This window comes from Lethenteron reissneri, chromosome 12 (genome assembly GCF_015708825.2).
Source record: "Lethenteron reissneri isolate LAM-NWPU_2019-01 chromosome 12, ASM1570882v1, whole genome shotgun sequence".
Taxonomy (NCBI): domain Eukaryota; kingdom Metazoa; phylum Chordata; class Hyperoartia; order Petromyzontiformes; family Petromyzontidae; genus Lethenteron; species Lethenteron reissneri.
Genome location: NC_083790.1, coordinates 10,631,329 through 10,649,881, shown reverse-complemented (window position 1 = coordinate 10,649,881; position 18,553 = coordinate 10,631,329). Strand labels below are relative to the sequence as shown.

Genomic DNA, 18,553 nt, shown 5'->3' with positions numbered 1-18,553 from the left:
AAAAGTTTATGTTACTTCTAGTGCCCGCGACATCAGCAGGACCACCAGCATCAGAATTCCTAGGACTTTCACCCGTACATTACCACCATCGCCAACAGCATCACCATCACAAGCACTAGGGTTACCATTTCCACCATTATCATTGAATCAGTGCTCACACCACAACACTAAAAGCAGAATTAGAAAAATCACTAGTATCAGGATTCATTCTGTCACCATTCATACCAGCACCACCGCCGTCAGCACCAGCTCAACCACAACCAGCAATAGCACCAATATCATGGCCACCACCCATTCTTACAACCACCACCACCACCACCACCACACAACTAGCAACAACACCAGAACCACCTCCACTGCTACCAACAGCACAGTTACTATGACCAAAAAAACGTCAAAGAAAAAGATCCCCAATATAACCTTAAAATTGACTATTGGAGCAAGTGCACCTATGAAGACTGGCACGGTACATGAGGGGGTGGGTGGCCAGCACTACACCTGGCTACCTTTGTCTCCCCAGTGCTGATGCGTACACACTGCACCAATTACTCATGCAAGGCTGAGTCGATCTAGGGGAGGCCCAAGACTGGTTCAGATATTCGTCACCGATGTTGACTGCGAGCGTGAAACAATGTCTGGCACCTGAGTTCGTAATGCAGTACCATACCACCATAGCTGTCAGCCCCGGATCAGTGCCGATCTTATTATAGACCAATTCAGACTTAATTGGTCACCCCGTGCCTTTATACATCTCAACGTTCATCCTACAAAGTCCTATCACAAGGGAGAAACACAAAAAAGCTGACAAAAATGTTTTTGCCGGTATTTAAACATCTGTATGCCGTATGGACCTGAAAACCCAATTTCCCTTTACAAGAATGCGGCTAAACCCCACAAACTACCGATCCAAACTAATGGCTGCCGCACTCATTAGCACCGCCAACGCTACAGTAGTACTACCACCTTCATCACTGCCATAACCAACTAATGCCTCTAGAACCCCTACCATCGCAACCACCACCACACCACCACCACCAATGATAACACTATGTAACACAATTTTTGTGTTCCTGGGAAGTAAGTGTTATTTCGTAATTGCTTATGCCTAAAAAGTATAGTAAATTCCTATTATTCCCTCAAACTTTGCTTTTGTGACCAGGACAGTGATGTTTTGAAATTGACCTATTTTCAATGAGAAAACGGGCAAATTTGTGTCTTTTCGTTCACATACAGTCAGAAAAACAACATATTAATCAAAATTAACATGTATTTATACTAAAGTAATACAAAAATTACGACAAAATATTTAGAAGTGAGTAGTTTTTCGAGATTTACGATTATACTGTAAATCACTTTCACGAATCAGCCCCCAAATGTAGTCTCCCATCATGTTCTCGTTATACTGTCCTTGGTAGCGGCGTTCAAAGTCCAGTATATCCTGGTGGAAGCGCTTCGCCTTGCTCCTCTGAGTAACGCTCCCATGTTCTCCTTGAATTGATCAAAATGAGCATCAAGGATATGGACTTTGAGAGACATCCTACAGCCGATTGTGCTGTAGATCTTCACCAGAGTCTCAAGCAGCTCCACATAGTTTTCGACCTTGTGATTGCCCAGAAAGCCACGAACCACTGCGACAAAGATGTTCCAAGCCACTTTCTCCTTACTAGTGAGCTTCTTGGGGAATTCATTGCAATCCAGGATCTTCTTTAACTGTGGTCCGACGAAGACACCGGCTTTGACCTTTGCCTCAGACAGCTGAGGGAAAAAGTCTTGAAGGTACGTGAAGGCTAGCCGACTCTTTATCTGCAGCTCTGACAAATTGTTTAATTAGGCCCAATTTGATGTGCAGTGGTGGCATCAGCACCTTCCGGGGGTCCACCAGTGGCTCCTACTTGACATTTTTCCTCCCCATAGAGAACTCGGTCCGCTGTAGCCGGTCCCGCCTGTGGTAGTGCACCTTGGTGTCCCTGCTGTCCCAAAGGCAAAGATATCAGGGAAACTTAGTAAAACCGCCATGGAGACCCATCAGGAATGCCACCATTATGAAGTATCCGATGACCTCCCAGCCGTACTCATCATTCTTCAAGGCATCCAGCAAGGTCTTGATGCTGGTGTAATCCTCTTTGAGGTGCACCGAGTGAGCCAGGGGAAGAGACGGGTACTTGTTACCATTATGGAGCAGCACGGCTTTGAGGCTCCTAGATGAGCTGTCAATGAAGCGGCACCACTCATTCTGGTTACAGGTGATTCCGATTGCCTCAAACAGTCTGGTCACATTGTGGTAGAAGCAGAGCCCATCTTGATGGGTGAAGAAACTGCAAAAAGGTTGGTGACGCTTCCTCTGATCTGCAACTTGCACACTTTCATCCAACAAGTTCCACTGCTTGAGCCTCGATGTCAAAAGCTTGGCATTGGACTTGGTGAGACCAAGATCTCTGATCAAGTCGTTGAGGTCTTTTTAGTTGGGGTAGTAAAGGTTTCTCTCCTCAGCTCCACCTCTGAAATTGTCATCTGGATCTACAACATCTTCCTCGCTTTCTGACTTGCTGCTCTCTTCTCAAGACGGCTGCTCTCTCTCCGGAGGAGTGGGTACTGGGAGCTCATAGCAGTGTGGCACCGGAGCGATGGATGAAGGATGGTCCGGATACGTGATAGCAGGTGCATTCTTGCCAGTCCAACGTTTGTAAGGGTCCACCATGCAGAAGTAACAGTTGCGAGTGGTCAGTGGATTCCCGCCAAATTCTTGGGATAGCGAACTTCATGGCTCTCTTTTCCCCTCTGTACCATCCTACAAAAAGACATTTATTTCACCCATGAATAATGTGTAAGAGATTCTCGCAACAGTTTTCATATATGATATATATTTTTTCAATAACATTGAAAATTGTAAAACATTTTAAAATGAAAAACTTTGACAATATTATTTTTTTTTACAAATTTTATGATGTAAAATTCCGAGCAACAATTGCCCATCTTACCTTCCAGAGTTTTTTTGCATTGCTCGCAGGTGAAATGACGTGTCCAGAGTTTGTCTTGATCCCTGACAGGCATGCCGAAATATGCCTTGTAGGCCTCACACATATTAGCTGATGCTTCCACAGACTACTTTTTTGCTCTTGTCGTGATAAATTGGCCGCAAACATAGCAAAATGTGTCTGCCGGATGCTTGCAGCCTCTTGATGCCATCTTAGAAAAAAAACAGATATGTATCCACTTAGGCAGCTGGAACTAAACTGAACTGGTGGGCTTAAGGCCCCTGTATTTATACTACTATTTATAATACTGGAAAGTTCTAGAATGTTATATAAGTTACCCCAAGTTTACTCAGCACTGAATCTATCTGGAATGTTCTGGAAAATAGGTACATTTCAAAATATCACTGTCCTGGTCACAAACGCAAAGTTTATGAGGAATAATAGCCATTTTCTGTACTTTTGAGGCATAAGCAATTAGGAAATAACACTACCCAGGAACAAAAAAAATTGTTACACATTGCCATAAACATTTCTTGAACTAGGAAAGCCTCACTGAATTTAAGTTTTTTTTTCCTGAGGGTTCCACTTGGCACATCTGACCTGTTTCTTTTGTCGGGTAATTTTGTAAGTGGAAGGAAACCAGAGCACTCAGCGGTGGACCACATATCAAACGAGATTACGGAAACTAAAATAAAACCCTTACCAATAGTTCTGCCTTTTTTCTGTACTATTCTAGTCTTGAGCATGGCAACGTGGCAATATGTTCAGGAGCTAACTGCCACTGTCAAGGTCTGCTCGCCACGAGAGGGTTTCATTAGAGAGTTCGTGTAGTTCTGTTGTTCCTTATTGAAGGAGCGCAGACTGCGGCGGTTTTACGTCCTCCTATCTCCCGACACGTCACAGCCCCAGCAGGTAGGTTTCTCAATGGCACAGTGACCTGTGTGGGCACGGTTCAGCGAGCTCCGCTACCAAGGTGCTGGGTCACAGAGGGATCTTTCCATTGCCACCAAGCCCAGAACACGCCCTAAGTCCCCACTACCCCACTACCCATCGTGTACATATCGGCTTTACTGATTCACCTCTGTTAAAATACAGACTTAAGTCGTTTCACGCTCCACTTGCCTGATGTTTGTCAACCTGCCGAGAGCGTTGATTCAAATTGAGATTGTTGAGATTGGTAAATAGTGTGTTATGCTCATGATGGCGACATGACAGAGAGAGAGAGAGCTCTGATCCAAATTGTTGAGTGTGTCTCCGCGTAGCAAGGTACACGTTTCATGACCGTTGGGTGCTTGCAACATCGAGTGACTTAATCTTTTTATTCGGACTTTGGTAAATTAGTAAACGCGGAATGCTGTACCATGGTGGATCGCGAGGAACAGAATTTGGCAAACCCTCTCCCGGATTTTTTTGTTTCTTAAATGTGTTGCGAGAGAACCTTGGGGGCGGGCGTTAAACTGCAGGGTTTAGGGTTTGTAAAAATGCCGCTGTCGTTGGGAATTTGTCCGAAGCTGAATGACGCAGAGCGCCTGGCTAACGCGGGGTGAATGCACTTTCCAGGATCCAGTGTCAGCAGAGAAAACACATCAAGCACAGAGTTCTCGAATTCTTGGTCAACCCAGGTGTATCCTGTGCCATAAGCTTGTAAGCAGAGTCCAGTGCTTCTTGCCTGGTTTTTTTAATATTCTCATTGAAGAATGCAGTCGAAGTTGAAAAGCAATGCCACTGTCGCAACAGGTTTGCGGAAAAGCATCAATTCATTGGTTCAGTTATATGCATCGATTAATTTCTCTAAGACTAAGTTCCATATGATTTGTTTAACACGTAGGCTTTCGCGACCAGTATTATTCATAATTAAGTTTTTGGGTTAAATCGCGTTATTATAAATGTGTCACAACCCTCCACCACCCGACATGGCTAATCAGTAAAAAACGTGACGCATTTTTTTTTATGATTTATGTAAATGCTATTCATGTATACGTGAATGTATCAAAAAGTGAGCAGAACTGTAAAAAAACGAAACATAAGACAGATTATAATAATGTAAAGTGAGATATTTTCCTTTTTTTTAATGAAATTACAAAGCCTATTTCATAAGCTGTTCAGTCACCTGCACAGATGTATTTCTGTGTCCCCGTTTCCATTGGCTTTCTCCGGATACTCTGGCTTTCACCCACGTGCAAAGATGCTTGCAAAGGAATTTACCGAAACATTTCCAATAGAACTTTTCTGAAAACAGAGCGATGTGAGCCAGTAAGGCTTTCCCGGATGATACAGATTATTGTTTACATAATAATACATGTGCTGAATGTGCTTGATTGTGTACGTCTTTGTATTGCGGAATCTCACCACATATATGGACCATGATCAAGTTTATGGCCTTCAGATGCATTTCCAGTAAGCGTGCCAATGTTGGGCCGACCCTGGTATGTGGATGGAGCCGTTGGACCAACGTTGGCCCAACATTGGTCCAATGTTCAACGTTTACTGGGATAATACCGGTTCGTTTTACTGAAACAAGTTGAATGACTGGACAAAATTCTCAAACAGTGGCCTATATATCTGTAAAATATACGTACGTTTTGTATATGAGATATAAACAGTTGTTTCGCTCAGGTCCAATAGGATTTACCAAAGCCATGTGGACTTGGCATGGCTAGAGAAGTGAAGGATGCTTGGGAGGAATTGAAGGCAATTAGCTGGTGAGGAGGTTTTGGAGGCGGCTACTCGAGCTGAGCTCCAACAAAGCAACTAGAAACATGCCCGTGGCCTTCGGGTACAGACACACGCACAGGATGTTCCTAATTTAATGGCAGGATTTAGTGGGCGACTTGTCAATTGGGAAATAGAGCATTTCAATAAAGCCAAAACAGACATTTTGAAGACGAGAAGAGCGCGATGAGTGGGGCACGTGTACAGGATGGAGGACAGACTTAGGCATTGGAGTGTCACCGAGCAGTGGTGTTCAACCGAGACGAAAACCTAAAGCCAGACGGTTCTGATAACATGGTTAAGAGCATGCCACTTGCGGTCAGCTGAAGGAAGTGAGGTAGCGAGGAAGAAGATAATGAAGTTAAGAGTTTTTTTTGCAGCATCCCCTGCGACGAACGACCTCTTGACATTGACCGCGAACCCCCGCGCTGCCACCCCCCCCCTCCGCCACCCCACCCAAACAGAGCCTCCGCCCACGATCCGCGCGCCGCTCAACGTGACGGTGGTGCCGGGCGAGCGCGCCGTGCTCACGTGCCTCGTGCTCAGCACGGTGCCCTACAACCTGACGTGGGCGCGCGGCGGCGGCGACGCGGACGCCCAGCCGCGCGTGCGCGTGCTGGCGAACCAGTCGCTGGAGGTGCGCGCGGTGCAGCTGGCGGACGGCGGAGCCTACGAGTGCGTGGCGGCCAACGAGGGCGGCGTCGGCAGCGCGTCCGCGTGGCTCGTCGTGCAGGGTGCGTTCACGCGGTGGCGGCGACCCGGCGGGGTTCTGGTGGGATCGGGGCGGAGATTCTGTTGACGTGCCCGTGTTAGTTGTTGCAACATCGAGTAGATCGCCGTTTTATGAAGATAAAATGTCAATCGTGTAGATATGGTCGCAGTGAGCTTTGACACGATGGAAATCAGTTTTTCCTGTTTATGCCGTGACTGGCTTAACATGGTCATGGAATCAGCTGAAAGTCGAAGTGAAGACAAAGTGTTTTTCCGTTCTCTCTCATGAGCACGGAGCTGGGCTCATCTCTGTTGATTGCCCGGAGACAGTGGGGTAAAAATATTCCAGTACTAAATAAACTTTTTTTTATTTTTACTAGGTAAGGCCTGCTGAAGTGACCTTGCCACAAATGATTACCCAACGAAGTAGCTTATCATGTGGACATTTATAGCAGCTATATACTCTAAATGCATTTTTCTAAATGTTGAGGGAAAAACCGGAGCACCTGGAGAACATGTAAACGCCAAATATACAAGCATCAGGGTCGGGATCGAACCCACGACCTCCTGCATACCAGGCGAGGGAGTTAACATCTCGCCACCGTGGCGCCTACGGCGGCGGGTACAACGACTGCTGGTGACTTCTTATGAAGTGCGATGTAATTTAGCCGCCAAGAATAAAGTGCTGGGTTTTCAAGTCGCAACCTTTGGACTGTGATCACAGTAGAGTACCGGGTGGCCAGGTGTCAGCTATTGGCGAGCATCTATTAGTGGGCAGGTACTTAGGCAGGCCACAGTACACAAGGGAAGCGAGTGTTCCTAGCACCACTCATGCCCTTCATCTGATGCACATTCTCGGTTCAAAGTTGAGTTGAAATTAAGGAAGGGAGGCTCAATCCTGCCGCTGACTTTTTGCATGATCGAGAATTGAACCTGGGTCACTGGAAATACAACACAGTTGTGCCCAATCACTACACAACCTCTACTCTGGCATGAACACAGCCCGGACAAAGAGTCCCTCCTCATCCTCACAGACTCATAGCAGTTAGCGAGCATCTCTTGAGACTGCCACCAGCTGAGCATCACACCGACCATCGCCTCCTTTTCTTTAGCGGTGATGCTGATCACACTCCGGCGGTGATGTTGAAATATAATCTGCACAAGCCAAGTTGCGCTACAGGGATTTTTTATTTTTCGTTTGGCACGGTTTGTTTTTGCTCTGACTTATATTTGCTATCATTTCTGTGCTTTATTTTGCTTATTTTGATTTTACCATTTTGGTGAACAAGGCCACTGCTGCAAATGAGATTCATCCTGGTCTCTTGAGTTCTCACTTGGTTTAACTAAAAATTACTTGAAATATTAACTTGAATCAGGTAATCTTTGTAGACGTAACAGAAGCTGTGTCAATCAGCACTCGTGTTCCGTACAACCGTGAATCGAACCTGTGTCACCAGGATTCATGTGCAATAATTGATCAGCATGCTATCAGTCTCATCGTGCACATTCACATGCACATTTAGTACACTTAACATAATGTCACACGGAGCCCCATTTTTATCTCGATATGACATTGGGAAGATGCTGTTATTATTGAGCACCCATTAGGGCAGGTTCAGTAACTCAGCCCAAATTCCACACAGTTCAAACTGTTAGACTTTTAGGATATCTGTTTATTTACACATTCAAGTCAAGCTGTCTATTCGTGTCTGCTTTGTACGAGGACGACCTAACTATGGCAGCAGCCGTGGACACATTGACATGGATATATCATCCATAATAGAGGTTTTTGGGTTAGATCGCGTAAATATATAAATGTGTCGTTAAAACCCGCCACCACCCGACACAGCCAACTAGTAAACAGAACGTGGCCAATTCGTCACGAGTACAGCACACCGGTGTGTTGGATAGCCAAGCCACAACATTTACAAACTGAGTAGCTTGGCTCTCCAACACACCGGTGTGCTGTACTAGTGACGAATTGGCATGTTCTGTTTACGTGACAACCCTTACTAGTTGGCTGTGTCGGGTGGTGGCGGGTTTTAACGACACATTTATATATGTACGCGATCTAACCCAAAAACCTCTATTATGGATGATATTGATCGCGAAAGCACTACGTGTTAAACGGATGTATCACTTGAACACCAGCGTGAATTACATTCTCGGCTCACTCACGTGTGACCTCTGCCCTTTGCTCTCTCCTCTCGCTCGTCCTCTTGACAGAGCCTCCGCGGGCGGTGGTGTCGCCTCTCAACCAGACGTTTCGCTGCCGGTGGCGAAGTGCACATCGGCTGCACGGCATCAGGCTACCCGGCTCCGCAGATCGTGTGGACTCACAATGAGATGTTCATCATGAACACGGGAAGGTGAGGCTTCACCCAGTACCTCAGTGAGGCGACGAGCATCGACGTTAGTTATATTCTTTCTTTTGTATTTTTTGTAGAAGTGCCTTATATAGTTTAGCTGTGTTAAGTGGTAAATTCAGTGAATGGTTCGGCCAAATGCAGTCAAAAGGGCAATGTTCATGTGAGTGTGGAGGAGCGCTCATCTCTGTTGGCAGCTCTGAGCGAGTGGGGGAAAGTCCACATTCCTCGGTCAGTCTCTCCGTTTGACAACCACTGTCTCTGCTCGCGACGGTCTCAGCCTCAGAAAGATGATCAGCGGAGGCAACCACCAACTGGGATTTGAACTCATGCCCTTCCGATTCTGGGTCTAGTGTTGTCTCACAGTGGTGGGATGTCATTCTCCAGACAGCACATTTTACCTTCACCTCCTGTCTAACCAAAGAGAAATGTCCACTCTAACCGAAAAGGTTATGCTTGGAGTGCGGTTCCTTCTGAATGATGTCTCCCAACCACATCATCATCATCATCAGACAAAAGAGCCCTGGTGTCTCCCACTCCATCAAGCGTGGGGCAGCACTCACCTCTTATGGAAGCCCTGAGGCGGTTGTGGAAATTCCACATTCCCACCGCAATGTGGCCAGAAGCGCTCGACTCATAATTCACAAGGCTGAGAGTTGAAAGGTTCGACGCAGCATAAGCCCTCTCAGGGTGAATAAAGTCGGTGCCGCTGTGCTGTGATTGTCCTGTCGAGAATCTCGCACCATCGCGGGTTTTTGTGGTGCTACTGCCGCTGGCTCATGGCCGCACACTTGAGACGAATGCTGCCACAATGCTTATTTGAGCAGTCAGAAAATGTTGCTTTTTGACTTTAAATTCTTCCATGCAATTCATTGATTGCAATTATGAGAAAAGCCAAGCAATTTATATGACATCTCAAAAAATCTAACTCTTGCTGATACCCAAGTTGTCATAAGACCTTAACAATATTAATAATAATAATCAAACACTGTTTATAACGTGCACATATTTCATGAATCAGACGCCTGGACAGGTGAGAGCCTGTATGGGTGAGAGCCTGAACAGTTGAGAGTCTAAACATATGACAGGCTGAACAGGTGAGAGCCTGAACAGGTCAGAGCCTGAACAGATGACATCCTGAACAAGTGAGTTTCTGGTCAGGTGAGAGCCTGAACAGGTGAGAGCCTGAACAGGTGAGAGCCTGGACGGGTAGGACTCTGAACAGGTGAGTTCCTCAACAAGTGAGAGCTTGGATGGGTAAGAGCTTTGAGCTGCTGCTTGAAGGTGGATGATGCTTGGACTCTGCGTGTGTGCGATGGGAGAGAGTTCGAGATGATTGGTGCCGCTATGCAGAAATGTCGCCCAGCCAAGACGTTTCTTATTGGAAGATTGACCTGGATCCTTTTTTTTTAGTACAGGCGGTCCCCGATTTTACGACACAATGCGTTCCTGGAAACCCCGTCTTAAATCGGACCTTATTTTCCCATATACAGTCGAAAGAGTAGAAACATCACTTGCAGATGTGTTGTTCCTTTTATCAGTCATAATTCATGTCATAATAGTAATAAATCCAAACACAAAATACTTGAGAATAGCAAAAGCTCCACGCCAAGTCACATCGGAAACCAGACCCGCTGCGTTCAAATGTGTTCAGAGTCATATCGTAAGATGCATCGTGAATTAAATTTTCAGTGTTGTAAATCGATCCGCGGTGGTGTAATATAAATTTCGTAAATGTGGATCGTCATAAACCGGACACGTCCTGTATATCACTGCATGTGAACATAACAGGGAACAGAGAGACACTCGCTCAAACGATCTGTACGGGTGGATCAGCCACGTGCATGCCGGCAACCCCCCCGTGTCCCGTGTCTCCCGCTGTGCGCCCAGGCACATGGTGGACCAGGAGGGCTCCCTGACGATCAGAGACACGGTGCGGCGCGACGCCGGCACGTACGGCTGTCTGGCCAGCAACGCCGCGGGCACCGACAAGCAGACTTCCCTGCTCATCTACATCGGTAAGGTGCCACTTTTCAAATTAAATGTCGCATTGCGCTCACGCCCATTTGTGGAAATTCCACACCCCCTATACCTGTGGCCAGCCGGAATAGGGCAAAACAGCCAGCGGCGTGCCCACAAATTGATTCTCATTTTTATATAAATTGACTGGGGAATTGATGATTAGTTGAACCGCTGCTGGGAATGGAACTTGCAAACGGTCCAATCGTGGAATGCTTTGATGTTGTCTGCCGGCCGTGTCGCCCTTGAAAAAGAGCTTCTTTGCTTAATGGACTTTACTTCTGATTCTGAACCGAGCCCTCTCTCACAGCACCGCACGATTAGAGATTACAATACTTTTCTTAATTTTTACAAAGCATTTTCATGGGGGCCTATGCTTCCTGTTTTACTTTTTTTTTTATGAGCAAACAGTAATGTTTAGTAAATGCATTTACCACCCTTTTAAAGCACTTGATTATTATTTTCATTATATTGTTATGTACATTTATAAACATTTAAAATTCATAAGTGTACCATTCTCACTGATGTTTTGCTCTTCTGACTGCACCATCTGAATGTCATCTGGTGTCATTGAATACCGCGTGTGTAATGATAGTTCGGAGTGGTGGCGCGCACTGCTGTTAAACTGGCTCCCTTGGGTTCGATTCCGACCCCTGCTCACGTCAGTGGCGAGGAGCGATATCTGAATCAGTTTAACCGACACTGACAAGCGCGGTAAAGTATGCGACACACAACCGCTATGACTGACATGGTGCGTGTCGATGCCTTCATTCATCCAAAAGTGGATTGACCAAGGAATTAAACGTATTATTCATGATTAATATGCAACAATTGAGTTTTAGATTCAGCTATAAACTGTTCAGATACAGTGCATATGGCAAGCATAGAGTCGTAACGGTTTGAGTTTTTGAGGCAGGCTGGGTCAGGATTGGGCACGGACATAGCTCCACTTCGGAGAATTTAGATATTTTTGTTGCCTTATCACTATAACAACAAACAATTACATATATTTAAGAATGCACAATAAAGAAAAATCAAATATACAATTAAGAAGAATTGAAATCCATAATAGAGGATTTTGTTAGATCCCGTGAACATAAATGTGTTGTTAAACCTGCCACCACCCGAAACAGCCAATTAGTTAGGCTTATCACGCAAATCACACTTGCCAATTAATTACTAGTTCAGCACACTGGTGTGTTGGAGAGTAAACGCACAACATCTGCAATTAAAATAACGATTTAAACAACGTTAAAGTTTTATCGGTGATTCCCATACTGTCTGCGACACTAGAAAAGAAAACTATTTATATACGCATCTATAATAACTATAGCAACACTACGTGTATTTCCGATCAGGGATGCAACCGATACAATCAAAATAAAGCCGCTGGTCTCCATTTCAAGGAGTGGGTGTAGGAATCAGTGAAGATGGCAATACCGTGGAGGTAGGGCACAGTGGAAAAAAAAACAGCATCGGATATATAAACTAATGTCACCACGTGCATCGGCATCGGCCCGTTAGGAGCTCTACGCTATTTTGTGCGGCACATTCCTCGCGATTTCGCTTTAGCGCGCGCAAAGCAAAAAAAACAAACGCCTTCTGGCACTTTTCAAGCTACATTACCTGACAATTAGTGACAAGGGGGTTACGACGTTCGGCTTGAAGCACGCAGGCGGCGTGTCTGAAGACTCCCATGAGCACTTGGCCAAGCACGCGAGAGACATCAGCAGTGGCATTTGTAAGCGGGTGGTGGTGGTGGGGGGGAGGGGGTTGGAAGGGTGGAGGGCCGGAGGGGATTTGGCACCGTATTCCACAAAACTTTTGCGGCACTCTTTTTGGAAGTATTTAAAAGAGACCAAAAAAAAATGGTTTCAACATATATATATATAAACACGAGGCAAATGGTGCGTACCCGTCTTCGCCGAGCATGGCAAATAAGCACATGGTGTTTTCTGTGCTGGGGTTTTTTTGCAAGTCTCGCCGAACACGAATCGGCCGAATACATTTTTGTGGTTTTGGCAAGCGCAGCCCTGTTTAAGAAAGTAAAACGTGAAGTGATCGCATCTCTCTGATCAAATGAGAGATGTGGCGGTGCTCACTTCCATAGATGTCCCCGAGGAGCCACAGGTGGAAATTCCACATTTCCATGGAGCGGGTCCCAGTGTGTGTGTGTGTGTGAAATGGCACAAGTGCTGCAGAAAATAATCACAAAGTTGCTTAGATGTGAAAAAAAAATGTCTTGAGCACAAGCCTTTGACTCAGGGTGGTTTATTGCTGGCTGAAAGAGTTCTGAATAATGTTGACTCGTGGCATCATGCGGATAGCTGAAATGGAATATAACTTGTGTGTGAAAGCAACAGAAAATATGGAAAGATATAATATGAATTTGAAAGGAATGCTGTGTTTTCAAGATACTTGTAGAGATACATCGAAATAACTTATTTACCAAGGAAAACGTAATCACAAGACTCATCTTGTGTTGGGGTTTTTGACTTAGTTCCATCGAGTGTATTTTGCACAATTAAAGAAACTGGAGTGCCGGGAGAAAACTCTGGGAATATAGACGTGGGGAGCACTCAAACTTTTCAGAAATAAAACAAATATATTTTCTCTACTGCCCCTGACAGTCGTGTAAGGTGAGTGTCTGCCATATTATCATGATCCACCAACTTTCACCGCTACATCGCCATGTTCGAGACGGGCAACCAACGCACTCCAACACACTTGGCCAGTGCTAGTGTAGGATGTTATCCTCGCCTGGTTACTGGTGCGGTTGACTTTAACGGAGCTTTCTCACTCAGAGATTGTATAACAGGCAGTAAAATACATTCCATAGTAACAAAAGGAATGTTCTGTGTGTACCACAATAATGATAGTCCTAAAAAAACAAGTTTAATTTAGCATGGTAACCATTCGCACACTTAATCCTAATAAACTCTCCGCACATTCCGAACCATGCAGCCCACGGCATTTCGAATGGGCCCCCTGAGAATGGCAATGTTTCCCCTCACGTCAATTTAATTATTTTTTATTTATTCATAAACAAGTCAAAATGCAGGAGAATCTGTTTGGCGCAAAACGAGGCGGCGCTCATCTTCATTGCCGTGTTCTATTTTGTGAACAAACCGTCTTCACGAGTCATTCGCCAATGATCCCAGCCAACGTCAATGCATTGAGATCGTCTTGAGTCGTAAGGCGTCATGTTATTCAAGCGTCGGCTTTACAACTTGCCTGATTCGTGCCATCTCCTTTCTATCGTTTCTCTCGTTTGCACGCAGTTTTGTTCGCCACATGAGCATAACTGTAACGTGAACACATCAAGTTTACATCATTTTCTTCTTTCTTAGCTTCTTAATACTGTCAAAAAAGGGCCCCAGAGATAAAACTGTTTAACTCAAGCTATTGATGCTTTGGCGTTTACATCGTCGTTTTACTATTGGCCTTTTGGTGTTCTTTCATCTCTGGTGCCGGTGGGACAAGGCCACGAACACATCGTTCACATATATAATTTGCAAACAATTCGATGCACATGTTGCAACCGTAACAATCAATTTCCGTTGGTTTCACACGTAGGGTTTCAACACCCAATATTGTGATTCTTAACTCGTTTATTTTGGGTAAGATCGTCGTGTAGGCACAATGCCAATTGTTTAACTATAACCCTCCACCACCCGACAGAGCCAATCAAATCAGGTTGTCACGTCGTGGGCAAATGCGCCAGTTAATTTCAGCAAAACCGGATCAATGTTGAAAAGCAATCAAGCAAGAATGTGACAAACTTGATTTGAAGCTTTCGTGACTGCAGGAATTACTCTTTGGTTCTTTCGGTAAAGTCACGTAGAAATAAAATAATCGGGGTGGATTTCTACACATTTCTCTGTGTGTCTCTTTTTGTCAAATTTCACACTTTTAATTTTAGCAATCTTTGGAGATCGTAATCAACCAGGCTACGTGTTAACTGTGTGTTAGCCGACTCTCTGTATTGCATTACATTTCCAAAAGATTTGCTAAATTTTGTTTTCTCAAATGATTTCTCTCTCTAAAATTTAGCAGGCTCTCATAGGGCAATTTGATTATCTTTCCCTCGGTCGCTTCGGGGTGGATTCATTGACATGCTAATTTCTCTGCTCCAGCAGCAGCCACCAGCAGACCCACCTCTCTCTCTGCCCCCCCCCCCTCTCTCTCTCTATTTAAGGCCTAGACATAGAGGCATTGGGTCTCTGTGTGTCTATGTTGTGTCTCTCTCTGCTTGTGTGTCTGTCTGTGTGTCTCCGTGTCTGTGTTTTGTCTCTCTCTCAAATTTAGTTCTACCTGATGACGGTTGCTTGTGTTGCAACTAAAACGTCGTACTCTATTATTTAATTTATTTTCTTTCTACGTGACTTTACCGAAAGAACCAAAGAGTAAGAATGTGACAGTTTTTATTTTCATACGTCGTTTCCCCCGGAGATCAAAGCCAGCGTCGTGAGGCGTAACACCTCTTCTTATTTTTCACACTGTGATACTGACCAAAGAAAAGTCTCATGACAAAACTTCAGTTTGATTGGCGCGCTGGCTACGTCTAGCGACGAGCAACGGGGTTGAGGGCCGGTGTCTGTGGGGGCCGCGGGGCGGAGGGAGACGGGCGGCTCGGGTCGAACCACTCAAACGCAGCGCATCTGGAACTCGTCAGCCGTCTCAGTGGGTGCTCGGCGCTTGTCCTGTGACACGTTCAATTTACGAGCCCCTTCCCCCCTCTATCAGGGCGGGCGAATTGAACCCAGGTGAGAGGACGAGGTGGCCGTTGACCCGTGGCCGTTCGGCCGCCTGAGATATGTCGGCACATGTTTTCCGGATGAAGAACGAAGTGCGGGGCAGATGGAATTGTGTCTTCACACCCCGACCGGAGACTCACTGCTGTCCATGGTCACTTAAGTGGGATTGGTTTTTTTTGTTGCTGCTTTGTCAACAAAGACAAAGATCCCCCGGATAGCCTCAACAGACTGTTGGGCCGGCATGGTACACATGGCGGTTGGTGGCCAGCACCACGCCCAGCCGCCTTTATCTCCCCAGTTGCGATGTTTACACACCACACCAGGTATTCATTTGAGGCTGAGTCGACCTAGGGGAGGCCCAGGACCGGTTCAGATAATCATCACTGGTGTTGGCCGTGAGCAGGAATGGAACGCGGATCTGCGGGTTTGTAGCGCAGTGCGCTAATCGCTACACTACCACTCCCCCGCTTTGTGAATGGATACCACTTTGTGAACAGACACATGCAGACTTGCACACAAAGGTCCCCCCTTATAGCTTTCAACAGGCCGTCGGAGAAAGTGCAGTTAACGAGCATTCATTACGGCCTGCATAGCACATGGTGGGTTGGTGTGGCCAGGAGTATGACCAGCTGCCATTGTCTGCCCAGTGCTGATCCACACACACTGCACTCGGTACTCATTTAAGGCTGAGTTGGCCTCGGGAAGACTCAAGACCAGGTCTGATAAATGTACATATTTCCATATGTATGTATGTATATCCACATGTAAGTCTGTTGTCCTATATGACACGTGTTTTAAAAACGCGAATTGGATATATCACGATGAATGTATTCGGGAACACATTTTTGTACCGCGGATGCGAATTTGCTATAACGCAGTTTGTGTGAACATAACTACGTCGAGCAAGTAGAAATAAGTGGTCGTCCGGCTGCCTCGGGGTAGGATCACACGAGGTGGGATGCTGCTGGATGCTACCCACGCGCCTCAGTCTTTGTTCAGCCTGCGTACTCATCTCACGTATTTATCGCGGACTGTGCTTTACCCGATATTATATTTTATTTATTATAACGCCATTTTTCCTTAACGCGGTGTTCTTCAGGAACGCATCGACTGCGAGGTGCTTTTCCAGGCCGATGAAGCCTGTACCCGCCTGGTTTGCTAAATCTGGACACTGGACAGATATTGTGAACACAGCTGACATAGTATCCATTGAAATCATATCTGACAAGGGTGTCAATATAGCATGCAGCACGATTCTCAGTCAGAAGGTTAGTAAAAAGAAGATCCTAGCTGGTGATCGGCTCTGTCATCCATCTACATTCGATGAAATGAGTATCGTTTCGGGGGACATTGAGAATGGTCCTCTTACAGATGAGTAGGCTTCCACCATAGCAATGTGGAATTTCCATTCCTTGCTCCGGGCTGCACAGTAGAGATGGAGCACCACCGACTGCTCTGCTGAGTTGGGAAACGCTAAAGACATTTTTTTTCCACGACGACACCACTGGAAATACCGGCCCGAGAGTGTTACTTTCAGCAAAGCAGAAAGGGCCTCTCAGCGGTCTTGGATGGAGAGTACGGAGACACGCCGCCGCTGCCGCTGTTGTGGTTGAGAACAGCTCCCGCGAGAAGCCGGGTGCGTTAGATTTAACGCTAAGCTGGGGAAAAAACTTGGCAAAAACCCAACGTTGAACTTCGATGGTTGGAGCGTATAACACGTTGTTTCCTGTTGGCCGGTTTCTAAAAATGCTCCGTACTGAGAAAAAAAATCTGACATTTTCTCCAGATTTAAACAAATAATATTAAGGCGGCCAGTCACACTGGCGAGGGATATTTCTCTCACTGCTGTTTAAAATTATTGATCTCTAGAATCTCCATTTATCCCTTACACCTTAGACGTGTTGTCTGTTATCTATCTTATATGGAATAATTGTTCCGTTATGCGCTTGATAAATACGAGGCAACTCTTTCCTCACCACCAGGTTATTTACAACTTGCTCTGTAAACGGTTATGCGTAAAAAATCTAGATATTTTAAATAGCCAATTCTTAAGGATCTGATTGTATTCATATTCTTGGGTCTTTCGGTAAAGTCACGTAGATAGGTTCAAAGAAAATAACAAAAATAACAAAGAAATACGACGTTTCGATCGCAACGCAAGCGGTCATCTTCAGGAAAAGGGGGGTTAGCTTCCAAGGCAAACTATTTATAAATGTTTGAAATGGGCGTGGCCCAAATGTCAGCAGCCAATGATAATGTAAGTGGTGGGCAGCCAACCCGACGGTGTTTTTTTTCCACCAATCAAAGGGCTGCCAGGTGAAAATTAGCATGTTAATGGGAGATTAGCGTGTGAATGGAAGATCGCAGAGCCGCAACCAAGGGGTCGGTGCGCGAAGTGACTGTGAAAGCGCAAGTTTGAACTGGGTGTAAAGTACAACTAACATCGGAAGGTGGTAGGCTGGGAACATCATAGTCAGTTATAACTTAAACTGGTTGATAACGTCCTTCCAATGATTGCTCAGTTTGTACCCATCTTCTTGGTTGGAATTGTGTCTGTGTCTATTATATATGGATGGCTTCATGAACTAATCTTTGTTGATTGCCAGTGGGCTTGCAAAGTACCTTCGTCTTAGAGAACTCTATTTCGTGTGAGCCAGCCGCATTAAAACAATGATCAGCCACGGCCGAGAGGGTTTTAAGGAAAACTGCAAGACCACCCAGATTGTATGGCTTACCAAAAATCCATAAGGAAAAGACACCCCTTCACCCTAACGTGATGAGTTTCTTTTGTGTAGTCATGAGTGACCGGTCTGAGACTATGAACTCGCTACATTTGAAATTAGACAGATAAAACCCAGATTCATACCCAGATTCTCAGGGTTGCAAGCTCAGTGCTTTGACCATAGAGACCCCCTAGCTCGCTCTGAACCACTGACAATATTGTGCCCTCACTTCACTGTGAAGGAGAGGGTAGGCTGTGGACTGTAGAGAGGATTGGGGCCACAGGGGAAAA

At 45.6% G+C, this 18,553-nt stretch overlaps 1 protein-coding gene across 1 annotated transcript in view; it reads left to right on the top strand.

The window, feature by feature from the left end:
* LOC133341883 (hemicentin-1-like) overlaps positions 1-18,553 on the top strand; it is a 254,826-nt gene that overhangs the window by 82,172 nt on the left and 154,101 nt on the right. Inside the window, 4 exon segments of the mRNA XM_061550695.1 lie at positions 6,152-6,421; positions 8,625-8,668; positions 8,670-8,767; positions 10,655-10,782. Coding sequence (XP_061406679.1) covers positions 6,152-6,421; positions 8,625-8,668; positions 8,670-8,767; positions 10,655-10,782 — 540 coding nt within the window.